This window comes from Oncorhynchus gorbuscha, linkage group LG10 (genome assembly GCF_021184085.1).
Source record: "Oncorhynchus gorbuscha isolate QuinsamMale2020 ecotype Even-year linkage group LG10, OgorEven_v1.0, whole genome shotgun sequence".
NCBI lineage: Eukaryota > Metazoa > Chordata > Actinopteri > Salmoniformes > Salmonidae > Oncorhynchus > Oncorhynchus gorbuscha.
Genome location: NC_060182.1, coordinates 23,825,122 through 23,841,412, shown reverse-complemented (window position 1 = coordinate 23,841,412; position 16,291 = coordinate 23,825,122). Strand labels below are relative to the sequence as shown.

Sequence of the window (16,291 nt, the reverse complement as noted above, 5' to 3'; positions counted from 1 at the left end):
ATAATAATAAATGCCATTTAGCAGAGAGGCACAGTCATGTGATACATTCTAAAAACCCACTACCCTGGCAGTCTCTGAGCTACAGAAGGACGCTACTTGCTGTGCAGGCTATTTGCTCCAACCCTGCAGTACCAGGCTAACTCAAGGAATAAGTTCATTGCTTTAAAATGAGACTTGAGCAGCAGTCTTGGGGAAATAAAGTTCTGCAGTCTTGGGGAAATAAAGTTCTGCAACAGTCAAGTCAACTAGACTAGGAGCTATTGTAAGATGTAGACACACCCCTTTTACGTCACTAGAATTCAGACCAGTTTCACATGAAAAGGCTGTATCAACAAGTCAATCCCCCCCCCCCCTAGATTGTATGCTACATTTCACATTTTTTGTTCTTTACATGAGACAAACTGCCAAAATTGTAATGCAAATCTATTTATTGAGCATATAAATTAAAACCAAAAAAAAGCAGCAACATTGTTTTATTATGGTCAAGTGACAAGAAGCAAAGATACTTCTAGAGACCAAACCCCTTAAACACAAAATACCTGTATCAATGGAGACTGAACACAAAAATAAGTTCTGGAAATAACACGTGAATGTTCAGTCTATAACACAGTATATCATTAAATAGACAGCATTATGTTGACCCTGTGACAGACCATGTCATTTCTAAACTCTTATCCAAAATGAAAATTAACTTAAATAGGCCATGCCTGGAAATGTAAGAAAAAAGCAAAGTAACTGAGAGTGAGAATGAGAGAACTCAGTTCTTGGAATTCAGCACAAAGCTTTGTTCTAAATACAATGTTGCTCTTTAGAAATTCAAGATGAGAAACTGCCTGCAGGAAATATTGACCTCTGCATTAAACCACCATGTTCTGAACCCACTTCATAGTAACAATAAGAATTATTACTATGCAACATGGTTTTCCTTGGTCCAAAATAGCATGAGAAAAACAAAAGGATAACCTTAATAGTAAAAAACCAACTGCAGAGCATTATAAAGTATTACCATTATATCCGTTTATACATGTGGTGATACCGGAGGGTGGTAGACATTCATTGTAATTCCCACCATAAGTGGGTTATCTACATTTTGTTCTCCATCTCCAGGTCCAACTTTTGATAGCTATGGTTACTAATGTCACAACTCAGGCCTAATTCTGTTTCACCCCCTTTTCCCTGAAGTGTGTATTCGTACACTACCTCAGACAGTGGAAAATCTGTCCAGCGCAGGCCTGCACCCATTCAATGGCTACAGTCCTATTATCTACTCTTCTACCAATCTTACATTTGCACTTGAACACTCCATCTTATGGAACGGACTGGTGTGAGGAGTATGTTGGAAACAAGCAGTGGCAGGGTAGAGAATCAGATCACATCCACAGCTTTTGAATCCATGAAGAGAACCAAAAGAGTGCACACTTCAGGAAGAAGAGGGAGAAACAGAAATTTGGCTCGCGTTTCTATCGCTCCCTTCATCCCCAGTGGTTAAGTGCCGCCCCCCCGACTAGTTAAGACCTGATGAGCATTCATGTAGTAGCTGAGACCTAGTCTGTTCCTATACTTTTACATAGCTTCCTTTCCATACATACATATATATCCTAATCTCTCTTGACTGTTGCCCTGACAGGTCTAGAAAGGAAAGAGCAATAACTCCATCAGACCAAAGTATTGCTGCTCATTTACCCCGCTCTGGCCCCTCCCCCTCTCCTGCCATCCTGTTTCACAGTTTGTGGGGGTTGACCCATTTGTATGTTCCTTCATAGTGGAAACCAACCCTCTTTGAAAGCTCATCTGCTTCTGTTGGACCCCGGCTAGGAAGAAGGGAAAGAACAAATCAATCACAAAATAACACCAAAAATATCACTGACAAATTAATGGGACTATTGACTTGCGATACTTGTTTAACTGTTAATGGTAAATCTTACCTTCCATATGTGTAGGGGATGGGGGGAGGCTTCTCGCTCTCGATCTGATGAAGGAGAGGCGTAAAGATCCTCCAGGCTTCCCTCAGCTCATCACTGAGTGAAAAGGGAAGACAATGTAAGGAGAGTAGCACATAGTAATGCAGCCAATGGGCTGCATTGCACCATCTTGTGGACATAATTATAATGCATGTTCAGTCTTATTTGCATAACAAACACCAGGCAACAGAAGGGACTTCTGAGCAAGACAGACAGCCTGACTGACCTCCTGACAAAGTGCATCTGGCTGCCACAGAAGACGTCCAGGATGAGACGCTCGTAGGCGTCGGGCAAATTCACATCCTGAGGAGAGAAAAGATTAGTGAAAATTAAGCAAATAAGGTTGAACATTGTGCCTATATATGGGTTGCTAAAATGTGAGTGTGGTGCTGTAGTGTGCGTGTGTCTGTTTTCTATGAGTGATGGGGGGGGTTCATTAAGTATCTCACCTTATATCGGCTTTTGTAGGTGAGGTCCAGCTCAGTCTCCTCCGGGTGGAAATACACTCCTGGTTTCTTGCTCATCATCTTGGCATAGACGGCCTCGTTGGGCTGCACACGCACCACCAGCTCATTCCTACGACACTGCGCTCCAAAGATGTCCCCCGGAACATCCGTGAACTGCAACCGCACCTCCGCTTTCCTCTCGTTCAGGGCTTTGCCGCAACGCAGGATGAAGGGAACACCTTTGGAAGAACAGAGTAATTACAGTTATCACTGAGGAGTGAGCTGGTTTTACCAGACAGTGAAAGCACAACAAGCAAGACTGATTGAGAGAGAGAGAACAGAGATTCTCACCATCCCAGCGCTCGTTGTGCACGTAGAGCACAGCTGTGGTGAAAGTGGCCTGGGTGGAGCCTTTGGGGACGGTGGGGTCATCAAGGTAACCCAGCTTGGCATCCCCCTCTCCCTCTGGGTCACCCACATACTGCCCCAACACCACATCTGACATGGTAATGGGGGCAATGCACTTCAGCACCTTCACCTGCAGGGGAGACAGTGGTCAGGGAGAGAGAGTACGAAGTGATTGGTTTGAAGTCTACTTGTTTATTCCGTTTGGTGTCAGTTTTCTGGAGGGGCCAATGGAGTCAAGTGAAGATGTGCATTTTGGGCTTTAGTTTGTGTCCATGTTGCTGTACCTTTTCATCCCTGACATCATCAGAGCTGGTGGAGGCAGGCTTCTCCATGGCAACCAGCGAGAGCATCTGGAGCAAGTGGTTCTGCATGACATCCCTAAAAAAAATTGTAATACAAAATGGTGGGTGAGATAAGTTACAGACCGACTAGTAGAACATGGCAAGAATAAATGCCTTCATTGAGGTTTGATGTCATTGAGCACTAGCGCAGTTCTCCTCACCGGATGATTCCAAAGTCGTCAAAGTAGCCGCCCCGGCCCTGGGTGCCGAAGGGTTCTTTGAAGGTGAGGACCACACAAGCTATGCTGTCCCTGTTCCAGATGGGCCCAAAGATCCGGTTCCCAAACCTGGAATATTTACCACCGTTTAACCTCAGCCTTATTGACATGGACATAGCTGAAACACACACAGCTGTCTGTTGATTCATGTTGTTCTTTCTCACCCCAAGCAAAGAGAGTGAGGGACAGAGACTGCAATAGAGAATAGAAAAAGAGTGGAGAACATTTGTCCTGTACCTGAGGACCATGAGGTTCTGCACCATCTCCTTGCCCAGGTAGTGGTCTATGCGGTAGATCTGGTCCTCAGTGAACAGGGAAGAGAGGTGGGTGGACAGCTCCTCTGAGCTCTGCAGGTCACGACCAAATGGCTTCTCCACAATCACTCTGCTCCAGCCCCTAATAAACACACACAGATAGGAGGGGAGGTAAGCATGTTTTGGATATTAAACAGCAGAAGAGGGAGAAGCTAATCTAATGAGCAGCTCTCCCCAGACAAGACTGATTACATGAAGCAAGTGGATTCAATATGAACAAGCCTGTTCAAGGCCTTAGCAACACCACAGAGGAGGATTGAGAGGAGAGTGAGTCAAGAGACTGAACAGCAAGACATAACAGGCATACTGACTTGGTACTCATGCAGTGGTGCTTGATGTTCTTGGTGACATCGTGGTAGACGCTGGGCGGCAGGGCGAGGTAGAAGAGGCGGTTGGCCTTGCCCCCCCCGGGCAGGGACAACAGGTGGGTGTGGAGGTTGGAGAAGGCACTCTCCTCAGTGTACTTCCCACTGACATAAGAGTTACGGCTGAAGAACACAGACAACCGCTCCCCCTCAGAGTCTGCCACCTGGGACCACAGAGAGATAGGAGCATGCACAAACACACATACATATGCATTAACCCACACAGTGTAAAAATGTAGGTCAATATGTAATGCGTTCATTTGGAAAGTCTCACCTTCATATAGGGCATGGAGGCAGTTTTGATGGAATCAACCGTCAGGTCAGAGCGGGCAAAGCCCACAAAGTGAGTCTGTTCAGGGAGTAGACCATCTCTAAACAACCACCTGAGTGAGACGGGGGTATAAGAACAGAAAGGAGGATCATTAGGAGTTTTTACTCATCACTTGACACCAGAGAAAATCCACAGCTGCCCTGTGATAGGCACTTCTCATTAAGACTAAAGAGGCTGCACTCACCACAGAGTTGGGTAGATTTTCTTTTTGGCTAGATCCCCCTAAACAGAAACATATGCACATTATTAACATGTTAATACAAAACCAGATTAGTCACCTCTAAAATGTTGATTGAAACAGAGGCTAGCTATACACACAAAAAAAATATTTAGTCAGCCACAAATTGTGCAAGTTATCACACTTAAAAAGTGAGGCCTGTAATTTAATCATAGGTACACTTCAACTATGACAGACAAAATAAGGAGAAAAAAAAAATCCAGAAAATCACATTGTAGGATTTCTGAATTTATTTGCAAATTATGGTGTAAAATAAGTATTTGGTCACCTACAAACAAGCAAGATTTCTGCCTCTCACAGACCTGTAACTTCTTCTTTAAGAGGCTCCTCCACTCGTTACCTGTATTAATGGCACCTATTTGAACTTGTTATCAGTAGAAATGACCTGTCCACAATCTCAAACAGTCACACTCCAAACTCCACTATGGCCAAGACCAAAGAGCTGTCAAAGGACACCAGAAACAAAATTGTAGACCTGCACCAGGCTGGGAAGGCTGAATCTGCAATAGGTAAGCAGCTTGGTTTGAAGAAATCAACTGTGGGAGCAATTATTAGGAAATGGAAGACATACAAGACCACTGATAATCTCCCTCGATCTGGGGCTCCACGCAAGAGGGGGAGGGGGTCATCGTGAGAGTTACTTAACCCATTTAATCCTACATTTTTCCCCAGACATGAAAATATCCAAATTGTGTGAAATAATCATTTTTTGAAATTCATGGAAAAGTGTGTTTTAGGGCCGGTCACAATGACCGGTGGGATAGTGTGATGTATACTGAATTCATATTTATCCTATGCAGTCATCAAAATTCTTATATCCCATCCCAGTTATTAACACATTTAAAACTGTCACTGGCAGTCCTCAGCATTGCCACTAGAAGGTCCCATCACATTCTAGTGTGACTATTTTACATTATCAAAAACACTTACACAACATTGATATGAATACTGAGCACAAATACACTTTTTTTTAAATCAATCTATTTCAACATTTACTTTAACATAAAGGACATGTTGCACTAAACAAACATTAATATTGTAACTTTATAACATTTGAACTTGTAATTCAGTGCAATATTCATTGTAACATTGTCATTGTGACATTTTAGTGCAACATTCACTAACAACTGTATAGCAGTGTGTGATTCATTCCCACTGAACATAAAGGTAACATTTAGGATAGAGGTAGCCTGTAGAATATGCTTTCAAGTAGAGGCCTACACTGAACAAAATCAATCTTAGTAGGTAGGCTTCAGAACCAAGTGCATGATTAAATTTGTGCATCACTATTTTGAACTACAATCAGTCAGACAGCATGTCTGGAATCAATTGACGTTTTCTAAAAACATTTGTCATTGAGTGCCTTTCCCTTGTCGGCTTCTCAGCCTTTATTGGCTTTTCTTTCATTGGCTTTATCAGCCCTTTTTCATTCAATCTCATCTCCTTTTCTACTGTTCATGGTATATCTTGACGCACTCAATTTGCAGCGGTGCTCTGCATTTCTCACATGCATAGGTAATGCGTGTCACAAAGCCGACATCTGTTACCGGTGCATCGTGTTGATTGGCCAGTGAGAAGAAGCTTTGTCATATCTTGCCTGATCTTCAACAGTAGCAGCCAGTAGAGATCTCCTTCCGCGGCTCAGTGATTTCGTGCCAAACTTTTGCTTAAGAGACTGTGCCACTATCCGTGGCACTATCCGTGGCCCCTCCCATAACGTCTCTAAAAGAAACAGCTGTTTACGAGTGCACTGTTGAGAGACCATGCAAAGATCGGCCACCACCACTTAGCACCCATGTGCTCATTGTTTCGGTTGATGCAGTTTGATTGTGGGACCCAACCCAGTCTCAGGGAGGATAGTGTGGGATCCACCATATGGTTCCATATGTAACCACTGGATGAGACAGGGCCCCATAGCTTGTAACAAAAACGGATTGGTTTACCTCTTATGAATTGCTTACATCCATGTATTAGATCATGCTCATCCAATGACAGCCATTCCTGAAATGGCATGACTTTGTATGACTGATTGAGCTGGGAGAAGATGGGCCTAACCTTAAAAATGGGTCATCAGTGATCTTTGTGTTGTCAACCACATGAATGGAGGCCATTATTTCATCAGAGCGATTTCACCACATTACATTAAATGCTTTCATTGTGTACATTACTGTCAAGTGACCAGTACATGTGTCTTCTTGGAACAGAGCTGTACCCAGATGTGATAAGGATCCCATAGAATGTAAGGAGCTCATCCATATTCAGATACAGTTGCTTGTCCTTGGTGGAGTAGAGGTTGGACATGTCAATGGTGATCTCTTAGGGTGGGTGGATACATTAGTAGGAAAACATCCATTGGGTTGGGGCAGCTTTGTTTGACACAATCTGTAGCATTTGGGCTTGAATACTGCATGTTAAATCACAGCGGTGGCAGTCCTCTTCGATCATTTGAACAATTAATCTTTATTTTTGACCACCTGCAGCTTTTCCCTTAGCTCTTCTGACTGGACCCTCTTGGCTCTTCATTAGCAAAAGTGGAGGGGGGTGGGTAGGTCATCATCACTGATAACGTTGTTCCTGTCATGATCTGATGCACTGTGTTATCCCGCCGGTCACTATTTTCGCCGTCAACATGTTTACTCATTCTATGACCACACTGAACAAAGTTGAGTAATTGCAAATGCATATCAATTGGAGGTCGACCGATTAATCGGAATGGCCGATTAATTGGGGCCGATTTCAAGTTTTCATAACAATCGGAAATCTGTATTTTTTTTTTTAAACAAACATTTTTACAATTTAAAATACCTTTTATTTAACTAGGCAAGTCAGTTAAGAACACATTCTTATTTTCAATGACGGCCTAGGAACGGTAGGTTAACTGCCTCGTTCAGGGGCAGAACGACAGATTTTCACCTTGTCAGCTCCTTGTCCTGCGTTGCATATAATCTGACTGAGCATACAAGCATCTAAGATTCTGAGCGGTGGTAGGCAGAAGCAGGCGCGTAAACATTCATTCAAACAGCACTTTCCTGCGTTTTGCCAGCAGCTCTTCGTTGTGCGTCAAGATTTGCGCTGTTTATGACTTCAAGCCTATCAACTCCCGAGATGAGGCTGGTGTAACCGAAGTGAAATGGCTAGCTAGTTAGCGTGCGCTAATAGCATTTCAAACAACACTCGCTCTGAGCCTTTTAGTAGTTGTTCCCCTTACTCTGCATGTGTAACGCTGCTTCGATGGTGGATGTTGTCGTTGTGTTGCTGGTTTGAGCCCAGGGAGGAGCGAGGAGAGGGACTGAAGCTATACTGTTACACTGGCAATACTAAAGTGCCTATAAGAACATCCAATAGTCAAAGGTTAATGAAATACAAATGGTATAGAGGGAAATAGTCCTATAATTACTACAACCCAAAACTTCTTACCTGGGAATATTGAAGATATGAAACCACCAGCTTTCATATGTTCTCATGTTCTGAGCAAGGAACTTAAATGTTAGCTTTCTTACATGGCACATATTGCACTTTTACTTTCTCCAACACTTTTTTTGCATTATTTAAACCAAATTGAACATGTTTCATTATTTACTTGAGGCTAAATTGATTTTATTGGTGTATTATATTAAGTTAAAATAAGTGTTCTCATCCAGTATTGTTGTAATTGTCATTATTACAAATACATTAATAAACAAATAAATAGGCCGATTAATCGGTATCGGCTTTTTTTTTGGTCCCCCAATAATCGGCACCGGCGTTGAAAAATCATAATCGGTCGACCTCTAATATCAATACTAGACACCTTAAAGATGATGTATACCAAAAATCTTCGTCCTCTTTGTTAACTCTGCAACAAACAAAAAAGAAACATTCCTTTTTCAGGACCCTGTCTTTCAAAGATCATTTGTAAAAAACCAAATAACTACAGATTCTTCATTGTAAAGGGTTTAAACACTGTTTCCCATGCTTGTTCAATGAACCATAAACAATTAATGAACATGCACCTGTGGAACGGTCGTTAAGACAAGAACAGCTCACAGACGATAGGCAATTAAGGTTACAGTTATGAAAACTTAGGACACTAGAGGCCTTTCTACTGACTCTGAAAAACACCAAAAGAAAGATTCCCAGGGTCCCTGCTCATCTGCGTGAACATGCCTTAGGCATACTGCAAGGAGGACTGCAGAAGAGACAGCCCAGTCTAAGCTCTTCTGAGCAGGAGCTGCCCTCCTGTAGGGGTGGGAGGGCCAAGAGACCAGAGGTGACAGTACAGAGTGCTCGGATTGGGATGTAGGGTTGGAGCAAAGCTTGAAGGTAAGGAGGTGCAGTTCCAATTGCTGCTCCATAGGCAAGCACCAGGGTCTTGAAGATGATGCGAGCAGTGCGCGGAGGAGTGGGTTGACATGGGAGAACTTCGGAAGGTTGAACACCAAGCGGGCTTGGTATGCCACTTGGGGAAAAACTTAAACATAATAATTCATCCGAATGGCCTATTATGTGTCTTATTCCAGTGATTTGTGCCTAATGACTAAATGGTTTACACATTTAAACTGATATGCATTAGCCTATGCCCAGCCTCAGTCTGTCCATGACTACTAGCCTTCTGTCCCGCCTCAGCTGAGAGGAAAATGCAAACTGAGGGTGGCTTGACAATCACCATCGAATCATATTTCTCGTCATTCTTCAGTTAATCATTAATATTTACTTATGTTTCATTGGCACAGCGACTTTAATGAGGCCATGTTGAGTGAGGGTGTGTGTGTGTGTGTGTGTGTGTGTGTGTGTGTGTGTGTGTGTACATGTAACACCAGCTTGTAATTGGTGTGTGCTTGCTGAGTGTCAAGGACCGATTGCAGCATTGCACACAAACCATATTTTACAGTAGCCTATGTACATTACTGTTCCCAAAAACCACCATAAACACCACAAGGCTAGGCCTTACCACCATTACCATTCCCCCATTCTGATTCCCAACATGCCTCTATTACCATTCTCAGCCATTTATTTTCATAACTGTGACACTGCACTATTCAGCTCTTGCACCACTCCTTTCAACCAAGAGAAAATAGAGTGGGAGAACCGGCCTAAATGGAGAAGTGGGCGGAAGAATGATACATTGAGCTCCTCTCCAACAGTACATTTTATCAGTTAACTGGGCAGGTGTTACAGGCGAAAACATGAAAAAAACATTTGTAGGCCAAGAGAGGACTTTTCTAGAGAAGGAAATACTATAAGAAAATTCAACTTCAAAGTTACTCGACTGAGTCAGTGAATTGATAATCCTTGTAGGTACTGATAGAAGAGATAATGTCATTTCCCACAACCTAGAATTCTGGCTCATTAGGCCATCTATGTGACTGGGGAACATAGTCATTCAGTTGAGTTGATCAACAAAAGATCAGTTCGTACACTATGATTGGCCTACGTACTGTCTGTGCGCAACATGATTAACTAACAAACAGTTCAAGCTGAACATGATTGGCTAACAAAGTGTCATATCAAGGTTCATGATTGTTAGTTCTCTTTGTATCAAGGCCAGACTACAGCGAGCGCAAGTGATTCTGGGGTTGCTTAGTTACACAAGCTCTGTGTAATGTGTCTCAATTAAATTTCTACATTTCCTCAAATGTGCAACCCCTCTTGTCCGTTTCAACACACCGTTCTCACTAAATGTGTTCCCTTATCTGTCCACCTAAAATCTATAAAATAGGTATAACTGAACAAAACATTGATATTATTCTAGGAGAAGACTAATTCTGTGTGTCTCGGACAAATGTATCCTAATTTTGGTAGCCTACATTTAGTAAATTGTTAATCCTGTGCAACTGATCGATATTGAACTACCTCAGAATTGATTACAGGTTTAATTTCATCATTATGGTCCTGTGTGGCTCAGTCGGTAATGCATGGCGCTTGCAATGCCAATGGTTGTGGGTTTGATTGCTGTTGGGGCCACCATACGTAAATGTACTCACACATGACTAAGTTGGTTTGGACAAAAGTGCCTTAAATGGCACATATTTTCAGAGAATTTCATAAAAGTCCAAAAGAGGATAGATTATGTTCACAACCTCAACTGATTCACTTATTTTGTCAGTCACTCTCTCCAATATGCATCCAACACACACACTCCATCTGCCCATTCACAACTTTTGTAATTATAAAAATAAAGTTGCCTGTGCTGTGGAGGGTCAACTTGCAGGGTCATTCATCAGTAATCAAAGTAGCCTCTAATTTCCCCACATCTTCCCCATCTCACCGACGCTCCCATGATGATGAAGATGTGAGCGTCGGAATGATGGAACTCCTTGTCATCATGCAGCTCCTTCCGCAGCTCTCCAAACACCTCGGACCGAGAGAGGGGAATGGCACTCAATTTTCCTAGGCAAAGATAAATGTCAAAAACAAGTTATTATCAATAACAAGATTGGCCAAACATGAATGATAATACATGTAGGAACCCACAATATGAATAATACAGTAGTCTACTGTAGTCTAGTTTAATAGCATACTGAAGGAGTGACAGTAAAAACTATTTTTTGAATATCACACAATTATGCCAATAGACTAGAGCAGTAAGAGTACTGCTCTGAGCCCTGTCTGGCACAATGATTCATACCAAGGGAGTACAGCCACAATCACTTTCAAAACACATAGCAAGTTAAATAACACCACACAAACAATGAACTATCTGAACACTCAGAGACACAGCAATGCCTTGGGATCGACAGAAGAGGCAGGCTGCAATAAGTGACAGAATAGATTGCTACATTCTTATTTCTACTTCCTTGTGTTCTACAAGCAGTAAGATTGTCCAAAGGGGAACAGATATTTGAAAAATGTAGATGTACTTTCAGGAAGCACTCCTTTTCATTTGAGGAAAACAGTTTCAGCCCCAAATGTCTTCTAACCAAATAGCACTTTATTTTAAGAGGGCACAAACAGCCTAGAGTCTATAAAACCATAAAAACACATTTTGATAAAAGTATTACACAGCCATTTGTTCCATATTGCATTACACATTTGGTAAAGAATCAGCCTACCCTTTCTGGTCATAGGCTGATAAAAATAATCAAGATGTATTGTGTACCACCTTCAAAAGCAGTACAGTACTCTTATTTTACCTAAATGGCAACAGGTTAGAACTAAGTCAGTGTTTAGCACCTCCTCTAAATCAAGATATGATATACACTGTATACAAAACATTAACACCTGCTCTTTCCATGACCAGAGTGAAAGTGATGATCCCTTATTGAGGTCACTTGTTAAATCCACTTAAAATCAGCGTAGATATAGGGAAGGAGACAGGATAAACAATGACTTTTAATTTTAAGCATTGAGACATTGCTTGTGTGTGCCATTCAGCGGGTGAATGGGCAAGGAAACAGATGTAAGTGCCTTTGAATAGGGTATGGTAGTTAGTGCCAGGCGCAACGCAACGCTGGGTTTTTTAAGATCAACAGTTTCCCATGTATCATGAACGGTCCACCCCCCAAATGGCATCCAGCCAATTTGACAACAGTGGGAACATCTACAATATTATACATGCAAGACGAGACATGTTACATCAATATTTCTGCTACAGTAATAATACCAGTTCCTTGTTGTGCAATGTCAACACTGGCAGGTCGCTATTGGGTCAGGTAACGTTAGAGGGGTAAACAGTTTAATATATATATTAGATACAATTTACAGACCGCGCACCCTTCCCGGATAAACGTTCGTCACTTTGCAGATGCACAGCTACAACACACCAGCAACTGTAATCTTATTAGCAAAATCCTCAGCCCAAACCCGTATTTTAAAAAAGGGCCCAACCTAGCTAGCAGTGAAATAATACAGACTGGGCTCACTTGCCTAGTCACGCTAACTAGCCGAATTTGTACCTGTACAAGGTAAATTAGCTAGCAAGCAAACTATTAATGCTATGTACACAATTATTTGAATCTAGGTCACCCATCAAAGTAACGTTTATTCAATGGCATACCATACTGCCATTAACATCCCATCATGTTCGTGGCTGTTTTGACAGCATGACAAGAATGTAGCAGCAAAAAAAATACCTGCTAGCATCGGCTATCAGAAGAATACCTTTACAAAACTATATACGGTTACTTACTTCCAGCCATTTCCAATTCAAACGATTATCTGAGTGTGGCGAAAACAGAGCTATCTTCGCTCGAAACTTCTGTAAATCTACAAGCCACAAAACTTATTGCAGTTTCTTTCTTCCCTGTCGAAATGACACAACCGAATTCAGTGATTTTATTGGTTTAGAGGGAAACTCACCAGCGCTCGATCCACTTCCCATCACCATTTGCCTCCAATGACGTCACATTTCCAAGTCCAGCAAAAGATGGGTGGGGCGTGGTTATCTGTACACTCTTCAGAGATACACACCAATCAAAGAGAAGAAATAGCCATCACTGACATGCAAGTGGATATGTAGCAGAGGGGGTGGGAGACTCCCCAAATATATGGAAGAAGGTACTCTGGTCAGATGAGACTAAAATTGAGATTTTTGTCCATCAAGGAAAACGCTATGTCTTGTGTTTGACCAACCTGGGTCAAATCCTGGACAAAATACTTTCTGGGATTATAAATAAAGTCATGTATAAACTGCATGAACATGGAAGAGACATCAAACACTGCTAATTCAAAATAATAAATGTAAATCAACAGATCATCATCTGGTATTGAAAATCCTTGCTAGTCCATTATCTGAAAATACTTCCTTTCACAGAGGAACATCATTTCTCTGCTTATGCTTGATTTCATTATCCATGATACATGCCACACACAGACATACTCCTAGAGGTTTCCACTTCACAATAACAGCACTTACAGTTGACCGGGGCATCTCTAGCAGGGCCAAAATTTCACGAACTGACTTGTTGGAAAGGTGGCATTCTATGACGACGCCATGTTGAAAGTCACTGAGCTCGTCAGTAAGGTCATTTGAGTGCCAATGGTTGTTTGTGGAGATTGCATGGCTGTGTGCTTGATTTTATACACTTGTCAGTAACAGGTGTAGCTGCAATAGCCAAATCCACTCATTTGAATGGTGTCCACATAGTTTTGTGTATATATACATACTACTGTTCAAAAGTTTGGGGTCACTTAGAAATGTCCTTGTTATTTAAAGAAAAGCCTATTTTTTTGTCCATTTAAAATAACATAAAATCGATCAGAAATATAGTGTAGACATTGATAATGTTGTAAATGACTATTGTAGCTGGACACGTCTGATTTTAAAAATGGAATATCTACATAGGCGTACAGAGGTTCATTATCAGCAACCATCAATCCTGTGTTCCAATGGTACGTTTGGTGTTCACCAAAAGGCATGAGGGAGACTCCCCAAACATATGGAAGAAGGTAGTCTGGTCAGATGAGACTAAAATTGAGCTTTTTGGCCATCAAGGAAAACGCTATGTCTGGCGCAAACCCAATACCTCCCATAACCCCGATAACACCATCCCCAAAATGAAGCATGGTGGTGGCAGCATCATGCTGTGGGGATGGTTTTTATCGGCAGGGACTGGGAAACTGGTCAGAATTGAAGGAATGATGGATGGTGCTAAATACAGGGAAATTCTTGAGGGAAACCTGTTTCAGTCTTCCAGAGATTTGAGACTGGGATGGAGGTTCACCTTCCAGCAGGACAATGACCCCAAGCATACTGTGAAAGCAACACTTGAGTGGTTTAAGGGGAAACGTTTACATTTCTTGGAATGGCCTAGTCAAAGCACAGACCTCAATCCAATTGAGAATCTGTGGTATGACTTAAAGATTGTTGTACACCAGCGGAACCCATCCAACTTGAAGAGCTGGAGCAGTTTTGCCTTGAAGAATGGGAAAAAATCCCAGTGGCTAGATGTGCCAAACTTATACAGACATACCCCAAGAGACTTGCAGCTGTAATTGCTGCAAAAGGTGGCTCTACAAAGTATTGACTTTGGGGGGATAAATATTTATGCAAGCTCAAGTTCTGTTTTTTTTGTCTTGTTTGTTTCACCCCCAAAAAATGTTTTTGCATCTTCAAAGTGGTATGCATGTTGTGTAAATCAAATGATACAATCACTCCAAAAAATTGAATTCCAGGTTGTAAGGCAACAAAATAGGAACAATGTCAAGGGAGTGAATACTTTCGCAAGCCACTGTAACTAGCCATTTCATCACTGTGGACGTGCTGCGCGTGTAAAGTCAGAAACAATAAGGAGTACATTGCATGCACGCCTGTGTCGCTGTAACGTTGTATAAAGTCAGCAACAATAAGCGATGCGGCGGCATCCTTTCAAAATAAAAGTTTAGGTGCAGCGGTTACCGTTCAAAATAATATAGTATATATTATGTTCTTGCAAATGTCTCGCGACCCCTTAATCCTTCCCGCGACCAACAGTTGAGACTCACTGTATTAGTGTCTAGCTTTAGAAACAGACGCAGCGCATGTCCTCAACTGGCAAGCTTCATTAAAAATTACCCGCAAATCAAATATAATTTTATTTGTCACTTGCGCCGAATACAACAGTGAAATGCTTACTTACAGGCTCTAACCAATAGTGCGAAAAAAGGTCTGTCTGTCTGTCTGTCTGTGTGTGTGTGTGTGTGTGTGTGTGTGTGTGTGTGTGTGTGTGTGTGTGTGTGTGTGTGTGTGTGTGTGTGTGTGTGTGTGTGTGTGTGTGTGTGTGTGTGTGTGTGTGTGTGTGTGTGTGTGTGTGTGTGTGTGTGTGTGTAGGTAAGTAAGGAAATAAAGCAACAGTAAAAAGACATTTGACAATAAGAGTAGCAAGGGTATATACAGACAGACACTGGTTAGTCAGGCTTATTGAGGTAGTATGTACATGTAGGTATGGTTAAAGTGACTATGCATATATGATGAACAGAGAGTAGCAGTAGAGTAAAAAGAGGGGTTGGCGGGTGATGGGACACAATGTAGATAGCCCAGTTAGCCAATGTGTGGGAGCACTGGTTGGTCGGGCCAATTGAGGTAGTATGTACATGACCATAATAGTTAAAGTGATTATGTATACAAGATAAACAGAGAGTAGCAGCAGCATAAAAGAGGGGTTGGGGGGAGGGCACACAATGCAAATAGTCCGGGTAACCATTTGGTTACCTGTTCAGGAGTCTTATGGCTTGGGGGTAAAAATAGTTGAGAAGCCTTTTTGTCCTAGACTTAGAACTCCGGTACCGCTTGCCATACGGTCGTAGAGAGAACAGCCACAGGGGTGGCTGGGGTCTTTGACCATTTTTAGGGCCTTCCGCAAAACATCAGTCTCAACATTAATGCGGGTACTATTTAATGAAGCTGCCAGTTGAGGACTTGCGAGTTTCTCAAACTAGACACTCTAATGTACTTGTCCTCTTGCTCAGTTGTGCACCGGGGCCTCCCACTCCTCTTTCTATTCTGGTTAGAGCCAGTTTGTGCTGTTCTATGAAGGGAGTAGTACACAGCTTTGTATGAGATCTTCAGTTTCTTGGCAATTTCTCGTATGGAATAGCCGTCATTTCTCAGAACAAGAATAGACTGAAGAGTTTCAGAAGACGTTATTTGTTTCTAGCCATTTTGAGCCTGTAATCGAACCCACAAATGCTGATGCTCCAGTTTGCAGCTGACAACAGTTTGCAGCTGTGCTAACATAATTGCAAAAGGGTTTTCTAATCATCAATTAGCATTT

At 42.1% G+C, this 16,291-nt stretch overlaps 1 protein-coding gene across 2 annotated transcripts; it reads right to left on the bottom strand.

Moving 5' to 3' along the window:
• Positions 1–410: 410 nt before the first annotated feature.
• On the bottom strand, positions 411–13,037 carry LOC124045712 (glucose-6-phosphate 1-dehydrogenase-like). Of its 2 annotated transcripts, none has more exons than XM_046365257.1 (13): positions 12,900–13,037; positions 10,870–10,991; positions 4,569–4,606; positions 4,328–4,436; positions 4,000–4,217; positions 3,612–3,770; positions 3,318–3,443; positions 3,100–3,193; positions 2,759–2,945; positions 2,411–2,646; positions 2,188–2,264; positions 1,926–2,018; positions 411–1,811 (listed from the first exon to the last, which is right to left on the bottom strand). In XM_046365257.1, exons 1-13 carry the CDS (start codon positions 12,925–12,927, stop codon positions 1,721–1,723), a joined length of 1,578 nt encoding a protein of 525 aa, XP_046221213.1. In that variant the 5' UTR covers positions 12,928–13,037; the 3' UTR covers positions 411–1,720. The 2 variants fall into 2 exon arrangements, with proteins under 2 accessions (XP_046221213.1, XP_046221214.1); XM_046365258.1 differs by lacking the exon at positions 12,900–13,037 and adding an exon at positions 12,730–12,887.
• Between the last annotated feature and the right edge of the window lie 3,254 nt (positions 13,038–16,291).

Bases quoted from the DNA above. Each gene is read 5' to 3' on its own strand.
- LOC124045712 (XM_046365257.1), bottom strand. From the start codon at position 12,927: ATGGTGATGGGAAGTGGATCGAGCGCTG. The intron at 4,607-10,869 runs GTGAGATGGGGA...GTTTCTGTTTAG, and splicing joins TCATCATCATGGGAGCGTCG to GGGGATCTAGCCAAAAAGAA. The intron at 3,771-3,999 runs GTCAGTATGCCT...TGTGTTTATTAG, and splicing joins CACCACTGCATGAGTACCAA to GGGCTGGAGCAGAGTGATTG.